The sequence below is a fragment of the Penaeus chinensis genome, chromosome 16 (assembly GCF_019202785.1).
Source record: "Penaeus chinensis breed Huanghai No. 1 chromosome 16, ASM1920278v2, whole genome shotgun sequence".
Lineage (NCBI taxonomy): Eukaryota > Metazoa > Arthropoda > Malacostraca > Decapoda > Penaeidae > Penaeus > Penaeus chinensis.
This window is the reverse complement of record NC_061834.1, coordinates 36,509,481-36,528,909: the sequence shown is the minus strand read 5'-3', so window position 1 is coordinate 36,528,909 and position 19,429 is coordinate 36,509,481. Positions and strand designations below refer to the sequence as shown.

Genomic DNA, 19,429 nt, shown 5'->3' with positions numbered 1-19,429 from the left:
TGTGTAAGAGAGAAAATAAGAGTCTCTTAAGTGAAAATGACTTTATGGAAATGGTTATGCTCTAAAGAAATCAAAGGTCATATAGCACTATGAAAAAGTATTGTAGTGAAAGGGTTTTCAAGCAGTTTTTTTTATCTAAGGTTTTAACGGTCACATGACATTAGAAGATAGAAAGGTGGTGTAAGGTGAATTTCATGGAAAGCAGATGTAGCCTCGTGGAGAATACATATCGATCACAGAAGCTAATTCGACTGATAGGTGCATATTGTGCTTTATTTATACAGAAAGGGTAAAGTAAAACAAGCGATGCTTTGATAATGTTCTTTATTGGGATAAAAGCTGACATACTGTTCTCTCACACAAGCCTTTTTCATCCAAAAATTTTCAGTCATTGAAGGTAATTATAACACATGCAGACACATAAGAGTATTGTCTTAATAAATCGGAATATCTTCGTTTCATAAAATATAAAACAAATAATTCATATTTAATCTGTCTTTCGAATGAATGCCATTAGATCAATCTGAATGCATAATGTTATAATGAGAAACCTAAATAAAGACAATTTTTTTTTAATAAGGCATTTTGTCTAACAAAATCTTCTCGTTCACAGACCAAACGGGATAAATCAGAAAGTGATAATCATTAATATTAAGAGCTCTTTGAATTGAGAGCAAAATGACTAGCATGAAAACCACCTACGTAAATCTCTTTTTTTCACCGCTATAAACATAATAAATAAGACCTCTACATGGACCTATTTAATTTTTCACAGTACACATATCCCTCCTTTTTTCACTGCTACGGAACATAAAACCTCTTTATTCACAGCTACAGTACATTAGCCCTTCCTTTTTCACTGCTACGTTTCATAAAACATTTCACAACTACCTTCCTTCCTCTCAGCTAACCTCTACGATTCATAAACTTTTTTTTTTACAACTATAGTATATAAACCCTTCTTTTTCCAATGCATAACTCAATTTTTCACAACTACAATACTCTTCTTTTTCACTGCTACGGTACACGAATTTCTTTCTTCAAAAGTATGAATAACGAAAAATATAACGACGGAATATGTATAATAGAACACATATACAATCATTATTGGGGGGAATAACCCTATATTGAAGACATTCTACAGTTCATTTAAATGGGCGATTATGAAACACAAATCAAAGTCTATTGATAAAATTTTCTTTACAGTGATGCAACTGTTGTCATATTATCAAATCTATCGACATAATTCTCAAGACAACTACTACCAATAGCATCAATCTATTTGGAAAAAAGGATCTATATATATGCCAAAAGTGTATATATAGATGGCTATGACTTTAATGGTTGGGAGGCTGAGGATAAAGGGAATGAGGGGGAGAGGGGTTCAGATTGAGAAACAACAACAATAACAACAACAACAATAACAGAATTCTGCAAATATCTGCCTTTAACCCAGAGTCAGAGTTAAAAACAAATATCTTGAAAGGATGTTGTATCTTGGGGTTGGGCGTACTGCTTGCTTACTCTCTGTGGTGAGAAAAGATATTAGGATTCTATATAATGAAACAGGTGCTACAGTGGATGGAGTTTTGTTTTCACTTTCTAATTCCAAAAGGAGGGTTTTTATCATGGGGGTTTCTGGTTTTGTTCCTTGGAGGGTGAAATGCGACATACTACAGGGCTTTTACAAGGGAATTAAAAGGGGTGGGTGGGTTTTATCAGGCGAAAAACATTTAAGAATATATGGTCTATATTGCTCTCTCTTATATTCAAATATTGTCTCAAATATCTATATTTCATTCTCCTACATTACCGTTAGGCGGGAGTTACAAACCGAACAAAAACAAAACAAGAACACAATACGAAGGTCGACAGAACAAATAGATAAATAAATACACTCATTAATACATTTTACATTAATATAGCTCATGATTTACATCTGGTATTCTGATCCATACCCATTGACTCCGTCCCTCTTTAGTTGCCTCTTCCTAATAGTATCTGTAGGAGCGTAGTTGGTCTTCCTCAGTAACTGTCTGAAGTTGTAAGGACCAGCGTCGTCGTCAGTCGAAACCTTGCCGGGGCCTGCGGGGGCAGGAGGCGGCGGGGCCTTCGCTTTGGCCGATGCCCCGTTCGAGCGAAGCATCTGGCGGAGCTCCGAAGCCGCTTTCATGTTGGTGGTTGGGGTCACGCGCCTGTTAGGGGAGAAGGGGGAAGGGAGGTGAGGTGAGGGGAGGGGATGGGAGGGAAGGAAGGAGGAAGGGAGGGAGGGAGGGTAGGCGGGAAGCAGGGAGAGGGGGCAAAGAGGGTGAGGGAAGGGAGGGATGGAAGAAAAGCAGGATGGAAATAGGAAGTTAATAACTTTTAGATTGGATTTTCTTACAAACACACCTGGATATAATGAAGACCTAACAAAAACATACATGAAATCCAAGCCTGCACTGTATGGCTTCTCGTCCCCTACTCACCCCTTAGGCACCAGCTCGGGCGGGGGAACGCCGGCGCCGAACGCTACCGCGCCTTTCCACTTGACTAAATGCTCTTCCGATTTCTCCTGATTGGCCATGTTCTGATTAACCAGACCCTCCTTCAGCACCTTCATCTTCTCCTGCCGAAGGTCCACTTTGTTCTCGGGGCTCTCGGAGCTCTCGGGGCTCTCGGGGCTCACGGTGGTCTCGGGGCTGACGGGGCTGACGGGGCTGACGCGGCTCTTAACATTCTCCTTGGTTCCAACAGCTCTGAACCAAGATAAAAAGGGTTTACTCGTATCACAAGGATGGGAGTTATTCGCACCACGAGGAGAGGGGTTATTCGCACCACGAAGAGAAGGGTTATTTGTACTACGGGGAAACTATTTTCCCAAGTGGAAAAGTTATTCGCCCTATCAGAAGGGTTACTTGCACCACGGGGAGAGGAGTTATTCAAACCCCAAGAAAAGGGGTAATTCGTATTACATGAAAGGAATTCTTCGCACTCTCACCACGGGGAAAGGTGTTATTTGCCCCACGGGGAGAGAGGTTATTCCAACCACAAGGAAAGGGTTTATTTGCACCATAGGGAAAGGGGCTAATCATACTACGGATCAATGGTTTTATAGCACAGGGGAAAAGGGTTATTCGCACCACGGGCAGAAGGGTTCCTCACACCAAAAGTGAGAAGGATTATTCGACCCACAAGGAGAGAGGATTACTCGCGCCATGGGAAAATGGCTTAATTACACCACGGGGATAAGTGTTGTCCGATCCATGGGTAAAGGGATTACTTGCACCACGAAAAAAGGGGCTATTCGTACCACGGGGAAAGGTATTATTCGCACCACGGGAAAAGGGGCTATTCGTACCACGAGGAAAGGTATTATTCACACCACGGGAGAAGGGGCTATTCGTACCACGGGGAAAGGTATTATTCACACCACGGGAAAAAGGGCTATTTTCACCACAGGGAAAGGTATTATTCGCACCACGGGAAAGAGGGTTATTCGCACCACGGGGAAAGGTATTATTCGCACCACGGAGAAAGTGGTTATCAACACCACTGACCTTCAATTATAAGAAAAGGACAGTTAGATTAAGTGTGTTCTGTTTTATAGTGAGACCGAATATGTGTAATGTATGCATAGGTATATGCATTTGTATACTTACCCTCACTCAGCCAGTGTTTATATTGTGTTTACCAGCGAATGAATAGCGTACTTAAATGGCCATCTACCAACAGAACTTTAAAGCATGTGAAGTAGAGTATTCAAAAAATGAAGAACCATGTTTAAGGATTCATAGACACACACACACACACACACACATATATATATGTGTGTTAATGTAAATATATGTATATACAGATGTGTATATATATGTATATACATATATATTATATATATATATATATATATATATATATATATATATACACACATGTATATTATATGTATATGCATATGTATGTACATGAATATAAATTATATAAATATATACACACACACACATATATATAGACATAAACAAAGGAAAAGAGAACACATATATATCTTCATGAGAACACCAGGAGTTTTAGCCGAAACGGCATGAAAATTGTTTCTCTTTCAGTTTCCTTTCGTTATATTTTCACATGCTTATCTCATCTTTCACTTTTTACCAATCTATGAAAATATGAATGAACTACGTACTGGTATAGCTGACATGTTTGCATGTATGTAACACATACATGCATACATACACACACACACATATAATACAATATATATATATATGTGCATATATATATATATATGTATGTGTATATATATGTATGTATGTATGTGTGTGTGTGTATTTGTATGTAAGCAAGCATATTTATATATAAAAGATCATAATGCTTGAGAGCAATAATAATATCCACCGCAATGATAACAGTGAAAGTGGAACCAAAAAATATATATACGATGGATCAGCAAAAATCCACACACACAAAAAAATCACAATACGACACCAAGCATAAAATCTGGAAGATAAAAAAAAAGTAGAATTTAGCAAAGCTAGCCTAATTCAGCTCTAGACCAGCAACACTGAGTCTAACATCTGTGCTACTGCGTCAACAACAGCAGACTGACCTCGGCCGGAATGGACGCTGGATTTTCGAAGCCAGGGGCGCGTCCCAGGGGGTATCGGGGTTAAAGTCCGGTGTAGGACTACGTGAGAGGAAATAAGGTTAGTGGGAGGAACCTGGTTCGGAAGTGCTTCGATCTGTTTTGAAGTTGCCATTGTTTGTGGGAAGTTGTTTTGTTAAGAGTTAGTGGGAGGAACGTGGTTTGAAGTATTTCTATTTCGTTTTTAAGTTGCCATTGTTTGTGGGAAGTTGTTTTGTTAAGAGTTAGTGGGAGGAACTTGGTTTGAAGTTTTTCTATTTCGTTTTTAAGTTGCCATTGTTTGTGGGAAGTTGTTTTGTTAAGAGTTAGTGGGGAGGAACCTGGTTTGAAGTATTTTGTTTTGTTTTTGAAGTTATGGTTTTTAAGGCGTTGCTAGTGGCAGGTACTTGGTTTAAATTTTTTGTGTTTATTTGGATTTTTGTCTTTTTTAGAATGTTAAGGTTTTGATATTTCTTTGCTGTTGTTCTAATATTGCCAATCTGTTAAGTTATGTTCAAATTGTTTATGTGATTTTTCCTTTATTTTAAGTAGAAGAAACTTGGTTTAGATATTTCTTTGTTTTTAAGTTGTAATTGTTTGTGTTATTTTTTTGAGGAAGTTAAGAGGTAGTGGGTAGGAATTTAATCTGTTTTAAATGGTACCTTTGTGCCGATGTATAAATATTTTTAAATTTTAAGACAAAATTTGATCCTGCAGAAGGTAAACGTAGAAAAAAAAACTTATTTTCTAATCGGTAATGGGCATAAATTTGACTGGTTTTAGAATAATCTTTGGCAATAATTTAGTGTTATCTTTACAAATTATATATTGAACGTTTGATAATGATAGAGTAATAACACATTTTAAGACATAATTCACATTTTTTATAATCTGAAAGAACTGAAATCATTTTCTTTTTTCTTAATATTAATCTCATATTTAATCTCAGAATGTAGTAATGGATAAAACTTGGAGGAAATTAATTATTTCATATTAGATTTACCCATTTATTTGTATATATGTTTTCCTTAAAGAGTAAAATGTAGGATTACAGAGTAAGTTGGGAGAGGGTACCGTTACCTAGTTAGAAATTTTCCTTTTTCTCCCTTCAAAAACTACAAAAAAATTCGGAAACAGATTTTTTCTTTCCTTTTTTTTTTGTGTGTATTTCTATCGTTACATGTTTGAAATAGATTCACTGAATTATTCCCTACTGTAGAATACATGGAATTCTCGCCACTGATATTAGCAACACATATCTTTATTATGTATGTGTTCTGATTTTTTCCCTTTCTCTCTCTCTCTAGCGTTTTCTTTTCTTGTGAATATAAGAAATGTATCCCTACGATTATCAATTTGTGTTTTTTTTTTTTTTTTCTATTATCTTATTTCATATTTTAACTCTTTGAGGCACAGGATTTTTAGAAGGAAAATTCACCTCGAGTTCCACAAAGAGGTTGACACACTTTTACTTAGAGAATAGGCAGGTACCGCATTCCAAAGTCATGATTTTTTAAAACTTTTAGAAAATGAATAAATGAATAAAATATGAGATGAAATTTAACCACGGCAGAGAAGAGAAGTGACAGATTTGGGACATTTTTGCCTCAAAGAGTTAGACGATACGATGTGCCTTTCAACATACTATTTCGTGGATTTATAAAATGTTTAGTGAAGAAATGTCACTTGAATTCGCTGACACATCTTATACTGAAAATTACAGTTTGCAAGCCAGGCAATGAAAATTTGAATATTTGTGACAATTGTGAAGCAAGAAATGAATGTGTATAACCTCAAACCAGACATATTGTATTGCGAAATTATTCATTTTCATCCATAATATTTTCAACATTAGAGAATGAATGTAAAGCCATAAAAAAGTATAAAACAAGACAGAAAATTATAGAGTGAAAAATTAATTAAAAAAGGTAGTGGAAACTATAAAACAAGAAAAAAACCCAGAAAATTATAGAATGAGACGCCATAAAAAAAGGTATTGAAGTCTATAAAACAAGAGAAGACAGGATAAAACAAACAAACAAACAAAAGATCGCTCGCGCACTACTTTCCTTTGCGGAGGCTGATGAGTTGAACGTACCTTCTCATTTCCTCTTGCAAGAAATCGTAATATTCGGAGATTTTTTCGTCCGTTGAAGTGATCTTGATGACAGGTCGGTTGGCGGAAATCGGCTGCGTGAAAAAAAGGGAGGGAAATAGTTGAATATGAGTCAGGATTTATGAATACAATTTACAACCACGCATACACTCATGCTTATCAAATTGGCGGAGGAATACAGATCACTTACATGATTTTATGTTTTGTGTGAAGGTGTCTTGTCCGTCTGTCCATTTGTTTGTCTGTCTGTCTCTGTGTCCCTCATTCTCTCTCACTGACATACACATATCTACATAAATATATATTAATATCTGCATATGTATTTATTCTATTTTATACATGTATACAAATACACACAATCCACGTACCCAATCACAACCATACCCTCTCTACTTCCTATCCACACTATCCACAACCCAAGTCTCTCCCCCCCAACCCCCCCTTCCTTACCCCTTCACTACCACCCCTCCCCCCCCCCTCACAACCACCCCCGCCCAACACCTCCCTCACTACCCCCTCCCCTCACTACCCCCTCCACTCACGGCCTGCGGAGCTCCTCTCTTGCGCTGCTCGTGGATCACTTGCGGGATGTGGTCGAAGCCCTTGGGCCTCTGGTAGTCCTTGGGCGCGGCCTTGATCTCCTCCAGGCGTATCCCGGCCTTGTGGCGTCGGAGGTACTTGTGGGTTTCCTGGTTGGACATGTGCACCTGGAGGGGAGGGGAGGGGGGAGAAGAAGGGAATGCATCAGGTTAAGTGCGTTTCGGTGGAATGGGAGGATATTTTTTTTTCCTTTTTGAGGGGTCATCGTTTTTTTTTTTTTCTTTTTTGGGGGGTCATTTTTTTTTTTTTTTTTTTAAGGGGAGTATATATATATATTTTTTTAGAGGGGGCCTTTTTTTACTTCAAGGGGCTCATCATTCTCTTTGTGGGGGGGGGGGGGGCGATTTTTCCCCCCCCTTTTGGGTGTCTAGAGCTATTTGGTTACATCTTAGACATGAATAATGAATAGTTAAGCTAGTTTGGTTAAGGGGTATTTGCTTCAGTATAGTTTAAACATAACATTCATAAAAGTATTGTTTAAATATATCAGGCAAATACGGTCTAGCTAAATTCTGATACATGGACATTTACTTAAGTATGTTTGATTAAATCTATTCATTTTTATAAACATGGATTTAATAAGAGTTTACTTCGAAATATAGGGTAAAGTATGCTCACTTTGCATAAATGAAAGCATATAAATCTACACCAGACTGGCGAATACAGTATAAAAAAAAGGAAAAAAGTGAATAAGTAAATAAAACAAGGAAGTATAGTAATACTTGTGAAAAAATAAAAACACAAATGTATCAACAAGAAAATGTGAATAATAAAGCAAGAAAATGCAAATAACATAACAAGAAAATATGAATGATGAAACTACATGAAAATGCGAATAAAAAAAAAAAAAAAAATGCAAACAATAACAAAATAAAGAGACAAAATACGAACAACAAACCAAGAAAATACGAAAAATAAAACAAGAAAACACGAAAAAACAAACAAAACCAACTAAAAAAAAAACACGAAAAACAAACCAAGAAAATGAGAGAGAAAAAACAAAACAAAACACGAAAAACAAAAGACAATCTTAGCAGCCAACACAACACCAGCCACAACAACGCGCCCCCACCTTTTCCGAGAACATAATGAGACTCATCATTTTCTTGCTGTTGGTGTAGCGTCCCACTTCCTTCTTGGGTTCGAGAGTCTCCTTCTCCTTCTCTTCCTCCTTCTTCTTCTTCTCCTTCTTGTGTTTTCCCCAGAACTTCTGGATAATCATCGCCGCCTCCTCCGGTGACAGGCCCTCCGCCTAGGCTCGCGCAAAGGGAAAGGCCGTGTTAGAGAGGAAAGGGAGAAATAGGGAGAGAGGGAGAGATAGAAGGGGAAAGGGAGATATAGGGGAAAGGGAGAAATAGGGGGAAAGGGAGAGATGGAAGGGGAAAGGGAGAGATAGAAGAGGAAAGGGAGAGATAGAAGAGGAAAAGGAGAGATGGGAGAAAGGTCGTGTTAGAAAGGAAAGGGAGAAATAGGGGGAAGGGTGAGATGGAAGGGGGAAAGGGAGAAATAGGGGGAAAGGGAGAGATAGAAGGGGAAAGGGAGAAATATGGGGAAAGGGAGATATAGAAGGGGAAAGGGAGAGATGGAAGGGGAAAGGGAGAGATGGAAGGGGAAAGGGAGAAATAGGGGGAAAGGGAGAGATGGAAGGGGAAAGGGAGAAATAGGGGGAAAGGGAGAAATAGGGGGAAAGGGAGAGATGGAAGGGGAAAGGGAGAAATAGGGGGAAAGGGAGAAATAGGGGGAAAGGGAGAAATAGGGGGAAAGGGAGAGATGGAAGGGGAAAGAGAGAGATTAGGAAGGAAACAGAGAAATGGGGGGTAAGGAGAAAAAGGAGAGATGGAGGGGAAAGGGAGGATGGGAAGTCGTGTCAGGAAGGAAAAGGAGAAAAGGGGGAGAGAAGGGGAAAATGAGAGATGGAAGGTCGAGTTAGAAAGTAAAAAGGGAAATGGAGAAATGGAAGATATGGAAGAAAAAGGGGGGATGAGGGGTCGCGTTAGAAAGAAAAAACGAGGAAAAGAAGAAAAGGAGAGATGGACGGACGTGTTAAAAAGGAAAATGAGAAAAGAGGGGGAAGAAGAAAAGGAGAGATCAAAGGAAAAAGAAGGTAGTCGTATTCGGAAAAAAAAGTTAGTAAGGAATTAAGAATATTAACTAACAAAAAAAAGAGAAAAAGCATGAAAACAAAGACAAGAGGGAAAAGGAAGGATGAGAGGTTATGTTGGAAAGGAAAAAGAGGAAAAGGGGGAAAAAAGGGGTGGAAAGTGTCAGAAGAAAACAAACAAACAAATATGGAAGCTCGTGTGATGATGGAGGAATTGTTGGAAACAAAGAAATAGAAAAAAAGAGAAAGACGGGACTAACCAGTATTACCATAACGAATTATGGTAATACTGATCAATACTAATCATACTGAAGGCAAATGATAAACACAATAATAACAATAACAACAAAATTAATAATAATAACAAAAAATGAAGCTCATTATTACACACACTCCATAAATAGTCGAACACACACACACACACACACACACACACACACACACACACACACACACTCACACAGACAAACACACACACACACACAAACACACATACACAGTCCCCCACCTTTGGCCACTTACCTCCAGAGCTTTAGAAGCCTCTTCCGCGTTATCAATATGTTTCTCAACCAACTTTTTCAGTCTCTCCTCAAGGGCCGGTCCCCACTCCAGCCGCGTCAGGTGTCCGCGGAAATCTGCGAGGAAAGCGTCGTGAGGAAAAAAAAAAAGAAAAAAAAAGGCGCTTGGATGTTGGATTATGTTGGGAAATATTAATGTCAACGTTGATATGAATGTTGGTGATGTTGATTAATGATAAAATAATGAAAATAGAAATAATAATAAATCATTATAATAATTATGTTGGGGAATATAAATATTGATAGTAATATAGATAATATTGATTAATAATAAAAATAAGAACTAAATATGATAATAATGTTGAATTATGTTAGGAAACATTAAAATTAACATTAATATTAATAAAATATTAATGTTAAGGAAATTGTTTAATAAAATAGGGCTTTGTTGCGAATATTAATGGTGGATACATGGTGGGTATACTTGATGTTCAATTTATGGTGTTCCTCGATGCTTGATTATATTCATGGTATGTTTATAACATGGAGAGATGTAATATGGCGTTTCTTTATTTTGAATTGTGTTGGGATATCGGTTTAAGGGAAATATTGTTTAAAAAAGGGGTTTGTTGCGAATATTAATGGTAAATATGACACAGGGTGGTTCTACTTGATGTTAAATTTATGGCGTTATTTGATGCTAAATGTGATATCCGTAAAATAAAAAAAAAAATAAAAAAAAAAAAAAAAAAAAAAAAAAAAAAAAAAAAAAAAAAAAAAAATTGTTTAATAAAAACTGTTTCGTTGTGAATAAATATGGTGGATTAAAAGAGGGTTTTATTACGAACATATATGATGAATATATGGAACTTCAAGATAATTTTGTTATATTGGCCTTATGTATTCATTAACCCATTCGCCCCGGATTTATGTTCTGCCCCCCAGTAGTTGTTTTTTTTTTCGTGAATGTTGTTACATACAGATGGCTCCACATGTGCTCAGCCGGCAAGGAGTCCATCAGTAGCCCTAGAGGCCGATCCTGATTTCCCTATTCCTTGAATTGGCGGGAAAATGTGTTTTTTCTTTTTAATATAGTTGACATCGATACTGTTATGATTGTTATTGATGTTATGATTATTAAATCGTTATTAAAATCTCGATAAAGTTTAAGACAATGAAATAATGCAAAAGACCCTTTCCAAAAATCAAGGAAAAGGGTAAACAGGTGAGATGCGTAGGACTAATAACCGACTCCTTGGTGACTAAGCACTTGTAGAGCCATCTATGTGTAATTACAATAAATAAACTTGTATTGGGCATGGCTTGTATTCTTGCCATGCGGGGCGATTGGGTTACACAATATTTACAGCTAAAAACTTTAGTGTGATTAGATACAGGAAAATATACCGTATTTCAAGATGTTACGTATGTGTATTATACGTGCATTACATGTATTTCTAGATGAGCCGGTACACTGTCAGTTGTTGATAATTAATTTCAAAAGGCTTTCATGGAATGTATATAAGATCTATCTGTTGGTCTATCTGTTGTGTGTGTGTGTGTATGTGCGCGTGAGTGTGGGCGTGAGTATGGGCGTGTGTGTGTGTGTGTGTGGGGGGGGGGGGGGGGGGGGCGTGAGTGTGAGTGTGAATGTGTGTGTACGCGTATATGTGCGCGTGTGAACGTGAGTGTAAGTGTGAGTGTAAGTGTGAGTGTGCGCATGAGTGTGAGTGTGAGTGTGAATGTGTTTATGTGCGTGTGTGTGTGTCTGATTAAGCGTTTCCATGCTAGCGTATTACAAACACTGAATTTAATGCGATACAGAATAGAATGCTACACATCCTATTAAGCTGGGGATCAAACTGCGCCACAATTTGTCCACGCAAAACACAACATATAAACACACTCCGACGCGCGCAAACAGAGCATGGCGTGCATAAACAGCAAGACATGCATACGTGCTCTCAGTGTTAGTAAAAAAAAAAAAAAAAAAAAAAAAAAAAAAAGCTCATACGGATCTGCATCCTGTTTTGTGGGATCAGATCTTATCTATAAGGGATCAAATCTTATTCAAAATGTTCTAAATATCTTACTTCCAGGGAGCAAAATCCTGGTATTAAGGAATCGAATCCTACTTCCAAGAGACCAACTCCTCTTTTAAGGAATCGAATCCTACATCAATGGGTATCGAATCCTACATCAAAAAGGGATCGAATCCTACATCAAAAAGGAATCGAATCCTACATCAAAGGGAATCGAATCCTACAGCTTCGGGAATCCAAACCCTACTGAGATTCCTACGACTACCGCCCCCAAGGCCATGCATCGAGCGCGCCCTTACGAGACTGGATAATAACGGCCGCTTCCTCCTCCGACATGGTCTCCTTCGTCTTCGGCGTCTTGGGCGGCTTCGGGGCCTCCCTCTTCGCCTCCTTCTTGGGTTCGCCGTCGAGCGAGGACTGAGCTCCAAGGGCGCCCATCATCTTCGCCTTCATCCATTGCGCTACAGGGGAGGGCGCCGTCGGTTATAGGGGGGCCGTTTTGGGTGTGAGCGTGGTTCTTTTATTTTTTTAAGTTCTTATTTATTTTTCTTTTGTATTTATTTGATTTTTGAGGGGGGGGGGGGGGGTGAGGCTTGTTTGATACCTATTTCAATGGTTTAAATTTTTTCTCTTTCTTTTCTATTTTCTTCTTTCATTTATGCATTCTCTCTTTCACATTCTCTCTCACTCTCTCTCTCTCTCTTTCTCTCTCCCCCCCTCTCTCTCTTTCTCTCTCCCCCCCTCTCTCTCTTTCTCTCTCCCCCTCTCTCTCCTTCTCCCCCCCTCTCTCTCTTTCTCTCTCCCCCCTCTCTCTCTCTTTCTCTCTCCCCCTCTCTCTCTCTTTCTCTCCTTCCCCTCTCTCTCTCTCTTTCTCTCTCTCCCTCTCTCTCTCTCTTTCTCTCTCCCCCTCTCTCTCTCTCTTTCTCTCCCCCCCCTCTCTCTCTCTCTCTCCCCCCCCTCTCTCTTTTCATCCCCATCTCCCTCTGTCTCTATTTATATATATTTTCGTACACCATTACCTTCATAAATGTTCCTATTACCATTGTTTTGCTTTTTTTGTTTTGTTTTTTTTAGACTAAAAAGGAATCGGTGCATAAGCACACCGATTATCTTTTTTTATTCTTCCTCAAAATCATCAACCTAAACCTTCTCAATATCTCTCTTTCCTCCTTTCCTCTCTCACCCCCCCCCCCCACCCTTAACCCTTTCCTTTATACCTTTATTTTTTACCCTCCCTTCCCCCCCTTTTTACACCCTCCCTCCCTCCTCCTACCCCCTTCTTCCCTCCCCCCTTACACCTCCTCTCACCTCCCTCCCTTAACCCTTTCCTTTACACCTTATTTTTACTCTCCTTTCTACCCCCCCTTTTCACACCCTCCCTCCCTCCCTTCCTCCCTCCCCCCTTAACCTTTTCCTTTACACCTTATTTTTACCCTCCCTTCTACCCCCCCTTTTCACACCCTCCCTCCCTCCCCCCTTCCCCTCCCTTACCTGCGTCCTTTTGCTGCGACTTCTCGGTGGGCGGTGGGGGGGCCGGGGCCTTCTGGGTGGGGGGTGGGGGGATGGGTTTGTGAATTTCATCTTGGTATTTTTTGCGGATGATCCAGCCTCGTGTGTACCTGTGGGGGGGGGGGGGGGGGGGGATGGGTTGATTAGAAGGATATATGATTTAGATTTTGTTAAAAAAATATATGTCTGTTTTGCTGTGTTTGTTTGTTTGTTTGTGTGTGTGTGCGTGTGTGTGTGCGTGTGCGTGTGCGTGTGCGTGTGCGTGTGCGTGTGCGTGTGTGTATGTCTATGTGTGTGTCCGTGTTCGTGTGTGTGTTTACGTATGCGAGTTCGCACGCACTTGTGTATGTATATATGTACGTGCGTGTATGTGCGTGAGCGTGTATATCTGTCTAGTCTTCGAACGCGTCAATAAAACAAAACCAAAATAAAAAGGGCACAAACCCCAACATAAAAACATAAAAACCTGACAAAAACACGATAAAAAAAAAGAGCGAAGACCTCTCACCTCTGGAGCGTGATGACGGAGCGCGCGAGAGCCCACTTCTGCTTCTGGTACCTGACGCGGGCCAGCCACCGCCGGACGCACGCCTGCACCTGGATCACGCGCCGGATCTGCCAGGGGGGAGGAGCTGGGCTTAGTTCCTCCGTCTATGCTTCCCTTCCTTTCTCTCCCTCCTCTTCATCCTTCTTCTCCCTCCACTCCCTCTTTCTTCTCCCTTCTCTCCCTCCTCTTCATCCTTCTCCCTCCTCCCCATCCTTCTCTCCCTCTTCCACTTCCTTCTTCTCCTCCTTCCTCCCCCTCCTTCTCTCCCTCCTCCCCCTCCTTCTTCTCCCTCCTCTTCATCCTTCTTCTCCATCCTTCCCTCCCTTCTCTCCCTCCTTCCCTCCCTTCTCTCCCTCCTTCCCTCCCTTCTCTCCCTCTTTCTCTCCCTTCTCTCCCTCCTTCCCTCCCTTATCTCCCTCTTTCCCTCCCTTCTCTCCCTCCTTCCCTCCCTTCTCTCCCTCTTTCCCTCCCTTCTCTCCCTCCTTCCCTCCCTTCTCTCCCTCCTCCCCTCCTTTTCTCCCTCCTCCCCCTCCTTCTCTCTCTCCACTCCATCCTTCTCTCCCTCCTCCCTCCTCCCCTCTCCCCTCACCTCCCATCTCTCTTTCCTACCCTCGCACCCACTTTTTCCTCTTCCCCACTCTCTCTCCTTCCTTTCCTCTCTCCCACCTTCCACCCTCTCCTCTCACCTTCCCCTCACCTCCCTTTCCTCCCTCCCTCTCTCCCTTCCCTCCCGTCCTTCTCCCCTTCCCTCCCACCCTCCCCTTCCCTCCCATCCTCCCCTTCCCTCCCGCCCTCCTCCCCACCCCTTCCCACCCTCCCCTTCCCTTCCTCCCTCCCACCCTCCCCTTCCCTCCCTCCCACCCTCCCTCTTTCCCCCTCTCCCTCCCACCCTCCCCTTCCCTCCCTCCCTCCTCCCTTCCCTCACCTCCCCTTCTCCCCTTCCTTCCCTCCCACCTTCCCTTTCTCCCTTTCTCCCCTTCCTTCCCTCCCACCTTCCCTTTCTCCCTTTCTCCCCTTCCCTCCCTCCCACCCTCCCTCCTTTCCCCTCTCCCTCCTCCCTTCCCTCACCTCTCACCCTCCCCTTCTCCCCTTCTCACCCACCCTCCCCTTCTCCCCTACCCTCCCGCCCTCCTTCCTCCCCGACCCCTTCCTCACTCACCTGCTTCTCATACATCTTGGCCAAGTACTCCACGTGGTAGTACTTGAGAAACACCTTCGTCTTGCCGATCGCCCAGCCGTCCATCTTGAGGCGGATGAGGAGGAGGCGGCAGTTCTCCTTCGAGGCTGTCACGCGCTCGTCGAAGTTGAAGGCCAGGAAGCAGTATCTGTGGAAGCGGGATTTTCGGACTTAGTCGTGATGTTGATTTATTTATATATATATATATATATATATATATATATATATTTTTTTTTTTTTTTTTTTTTTTTTGAGGGGGGGGGAGGGGTTGTGTTTAAGAGGGATTTTCGGGCCTAGTCGTGGTGTTTATTATTATCATTATTTTTATTTATTTATTTATTCATTTATTTATTTATTATTATTATTATTTTTTTGAGGGGGGGGGGTCGTGTTCAAGCGGGATTTTCGGGGTTATTTTATTTATTTATTTATTTATTATTATTTTATTTATTTATTTTTTTTTTTTTTTGGGGGGGGGTCGTGTTTAAGCTGGATTTTCTGGCTTATTCGTGGTATTATTATTTTTTTTTTTGGATCGTGTTAGTTGCCGTTATTTATTTGTATTGGTTGTTATTGTTGTTATTATTGCCATATTCATCAACACATTTAATATCATTATTAGCATAATTATGATTATTATCATCTTGATCACCATCTTTATCATCGTCATCATTATCACAATCTTATTTTTATCATTTTATTCTTCTTTATTATAATTGCTAGTCTTGGTATTATCATTATAATTGCGTTACCAGTGACCCCATTATTATCATCACTATTCCATTATTACCATTATCATCACTATTACTCATTATGTATATTACATGACTTAGTATGAATAAATAGTTATCATTATTATTATTCATATATACTATACATATATATATATATATTATATATTATATATTCATATTGATCTATTATTCCATCTCTCTCTAAAGGACATAAAATAAAATCATAACAATCTCAAACACAATAACAACTATAACTGCAAAAATCCAAGCTACAACAGCATCAATCACAACACTTCCCTATACAACAACTACTTTATAACAGCTACAACTTTATACCAACTACAACTTTATAACAACTACAACTTCAACTGCTTTATACCAACAACAACTTTATACCAACAACTACAACAACTGCTTTTTAACAAGAGCTACAACTACTTTATACCAACAACCACAACTACCTTACAACAATAACAACACTACCCTTAACTACAACTACAACAACACCACCACCCACCTGCGCAGGAACTCGGCGAAGGGAATGCGATGCGAGTAGCCGTGCTGCCGGATCCTGACGGTCTCCATCACGCCCGCGTAACGCAGCTGACGTTGTACCTGGAGGAGCAAGAGAAGGAGGAGGAGGAGGAGGAGGAGGAGGAGGAGGAGGAGGAGGAGGAGGAGGAGGAGAAGGAGAAGGAGAAGGAGAAGGAGAAGGAGAAGGAGAAGGAGAAGGAGAAGGAGAAGGAGAAGGAGAAGGAGAAGGAGAAGGAGAAGGAGAAGGAGAAGGAGAAGGAGAAGGAGAAGGAGAAGGAGGAGGAGGAGGAGGAGGAGGAGGAGGAGGAGGAGGAGGGCGGGGGCGGGGTGGGGGGGGGTGTCAGGAGGTGGTGATTACTGCTGATGTTTTGGTGTGATTTATGTGTATGTTGAGTGGGTATATATAGGCGATGATGATGATTGAATGTATGAATAGGAGGAATGTTATTTGTGTGAATGTAAATATACATATATATCGATACAAACTCTTACTCTCTCACTCACTCTCTCCTCTTTCTTTCTTTCTTTCTTTCTTTCTTTCTTTCTTTCTTTCTTTCTCTCTCTCTCTCTCTCTTTATCTCTTTATCTCTCATTCACTCACTCACTCACTCACTCACTCACTCACTCACTCACTCACTCTCTCTCTCACACACACACACACACACACACACACACACACACACACACACACACACACACACACACACACACACACACACACACTCTCTCTCTCTCTCTCTTTCTCACTCTTACAAATTTCTTCTCTCATTCTCTCACCCACTTATCCCTCCCTCCCCCCCTCCCCTCCCCTCGAAACTTACCTTCTTGCTATCAAACTTATTCGGAAGCTTCTCGTCGTTGGGCTTGATGCACCTGACGAAGTGCGGCGTCCCGTTCACCATCTTCTGCAGGAGATCCATGAGCGAGTACCTGAAGTAGGTGGCCACTGTCTGCTGCGCCTTCGTCTGCGAGGCGAGGCCGCGGCTGTCGTACTGTGTCTGGAGAGAGAGTGATATGAGTTATATAAAAAAAATATTTTATATTAGTGTTTTTGACTACAGGTTTGGAAATTGCAATTCATTATCTTTTCCTCTTAATAAAAAAACACTTGTGTTTAATTAGGCATTATCATTTTAATTAACTAGCACTTCAACAACTGCCAATAACCATTCTCTAATTCTAAACATTAAACATGACCCTTTCAAAGAACTCACTCTGGAGAAAAATGCAAATTAACCAGCATTTTCATAATAAAACGTATTCTTTTAACTAACAACCATTTTCATTTCCAATCGTGCCCTTTTATCATTTTAATTAACCCACACAATTACCAAGCAACATGCTCTAAGTTCTAACACTAATCAAGTAAATATTATTATTAAAATAGTATTAAAAGTAACTATTAAAAGTAATTATTATAATTAAAAATTATAAGCATTATCACTTCTAAACAAAACCCATTTAGAGTACTCACTTTGCCTGGCCTGTCACATGACCCTTCACACTACACTAAAAAACTAATGTACCCTTTTACACTTGAAAAATGGTTAGCATTTTTCATCATTAATCCTATCCTCTTCACCTGCTAGAAAAAACATCAGTAATAAACAAAGCCCATTTAAAAGGACTCAATTAAGTGCTTCCCTCGCCTGGCACATGACCCTTCAGTAGACTCACACAAAAAAAAAAAACTAATAAACCATTTTACACCAACTCCTGCTTCAAAAAATGGTTAGCATTTCTCATCATTAATCCTATCCTATTCACCTGCTAGAAAAAATATTAGTAATTATTAAAATTATTATTATCAAAATTATTATTATTATTAGAACTATTATTATTTAAAAAGTATTCAAACTAATTATCAAAAGTATCAAAACTAATTATCAAAAGTATCAAAACTAATCATAAAAAGTATCAAAACTAATTATCAAAAGTATTAAAACTAATCATAAAAAGTATCATAACTAATCATTATCATCAAAAATCCTTAGCATTATCCTCAATAACCAAAAAAAAACACTTAAAAGGACTCACTTTGGTGCTGCCATGGCGGGACTTGGGCCTGTCGCTTATGGTGCCGCGGGGGGAGGCGCGGGGCGTGGCGTAGTACAGGTTGCCCGTCTTGGTCAGCGGGCACTGGAACAGGAATCTGGAATGGGAATGAGGGGGAGGGTGGTGGGTATAGTGGGGGGGGATGGGAATGAGGGTGAGGGTGGTTGGTATAGTGTGGACGGGGGAAGGGGGGGAGGGGGAGGGTGAGGGTGGTTGGTATAGTGTGGAGGGGGGAAGGGGGGAAGGGGAAGGGGGAGGGTGAGGATGGTTGGTATAGTGTAGAGGGAGGAAAGGGGGGGTAGGGGAGGGGGAGGGGGAGGGGTTGTGGTGATATTACGTTCTATTTCTTTTCTTTTCTTTTATTTGTATTATTGTTTTACTTTCATAAATAATTAAACAAATAAATAAATTGATAAATAAATAAATAAATAAATAAATAAATAGATAGATAAATAAATAAATCAAACTAAAAAAAAAAAAAAACGACCCAAAAAGCGAACAAATCAATCACAAACACGTACCTTATAACATCATGAGCGCTCTGTCTGAACAACTGAATCACTTCGGTGGGCAGGAAGTTCTTATTCTTCTCCAGGAACTTGTCGGAGTTGTAGGAGACTTTCCCGGCGAAGTGGCGCACGGTGAAGTCGAGGCTCTGGGCTTTGGGCTTCACGTAGAACTGAGATTTGATGTTGCTGTGGAATTTGTCTGTGGGAGGGAGGGAGGGAAGGATGGGAAGGAGGGGGGGTGGGAAGGAGGGAAGGGAGGGAAGGGAGGGAAAGTGGGTGGGAGGGAGGGGGGTGGGAGGGAGGGAGGGAAGGAGGGGGGTGGGAAGGAGGGAGGGAGGGTGGGTGGGTGGGAAGGAGGGAGGGGAGGGAGGGGAGGGAGGGGAAGGA

At 40.6% G+C, this 19,429-nt stretch overlaps 1 protein-coding gene across 6 annotated transcripts in view; it reads right to left on the bottom strand.

Moving 5' to 3' along the window:
- Positions 1–309: 309 nt before the first annotated feature.
- LOC125033666 (myosin-IIIb-like) overlaps positions 310–19,429 on the bottom strand; it is a 68,253-nt gene continuing 49,133 nt past the window's right edge. For 4 of the 6 annotated variants that reach the window (XM_047625360.1, XM_047625359.1, XM_047625361.1 and 1 more), the window contains 16 exons: positions 19,055–19,241; positions 18,516–18,630; positions 17,300–17,476; positions 16,462–16,559; positions 15,193–15,358; positions 13,995–14,101; positions 13,469–13,596; positions 12,277–12,438; positions 9,940–10,052; positions 8,389–8,568; positions 7,259–7,423; positions 6,699–6,790; positions 4,586–4,663; positions 2,469–2,738; positions 1,959–2,195; positions 310–1,527 (listed from right to left, as the gene is read on the bottom strand). In XM_047625360.1, coding sequence (XP_047481316.1) covers positions 1,521–1,527; positions 1,959–2,195; positions 2,469–2,738; positions 4,586–4,663; positions 6,699–6,790; positions 7,259–7,423; positions 8,389–8,568; positions 9,940–10,052; positions 12,277–12,438; positions 13,469–13,596; positions 13,995–14,101; positions 15,193–15,358; positions 16,462–16,559; positions 17,300–17,476; positions 18,516–18,630; positions 19,055–19,241 — 2,282 coding nt within the window. In that variant the 3' untranslated portion in view covers positions 310–1,520. The remainder of the gene's footprint in view (positions 1,528–1,958; positions 2,196–2,468; positions 2,739–4,585; positions 4,664–6,698; positions 6,791–7,258; positions 7,424–8,388; positions 8,569–9,939; positions 10,053–12,276; positions 12,439–13,468; positions 13,597–13,994; positions 14,102–15,192; positions 15,359–16,461; positions 16,560–17,299; positions 17,477–18,515; positions 18,631–19,054; positions 19,242–19,429) is intronic. The other 2 variants (XM_047625363.1, XM_047625365.1) reach the window with 2 other exon arrangements.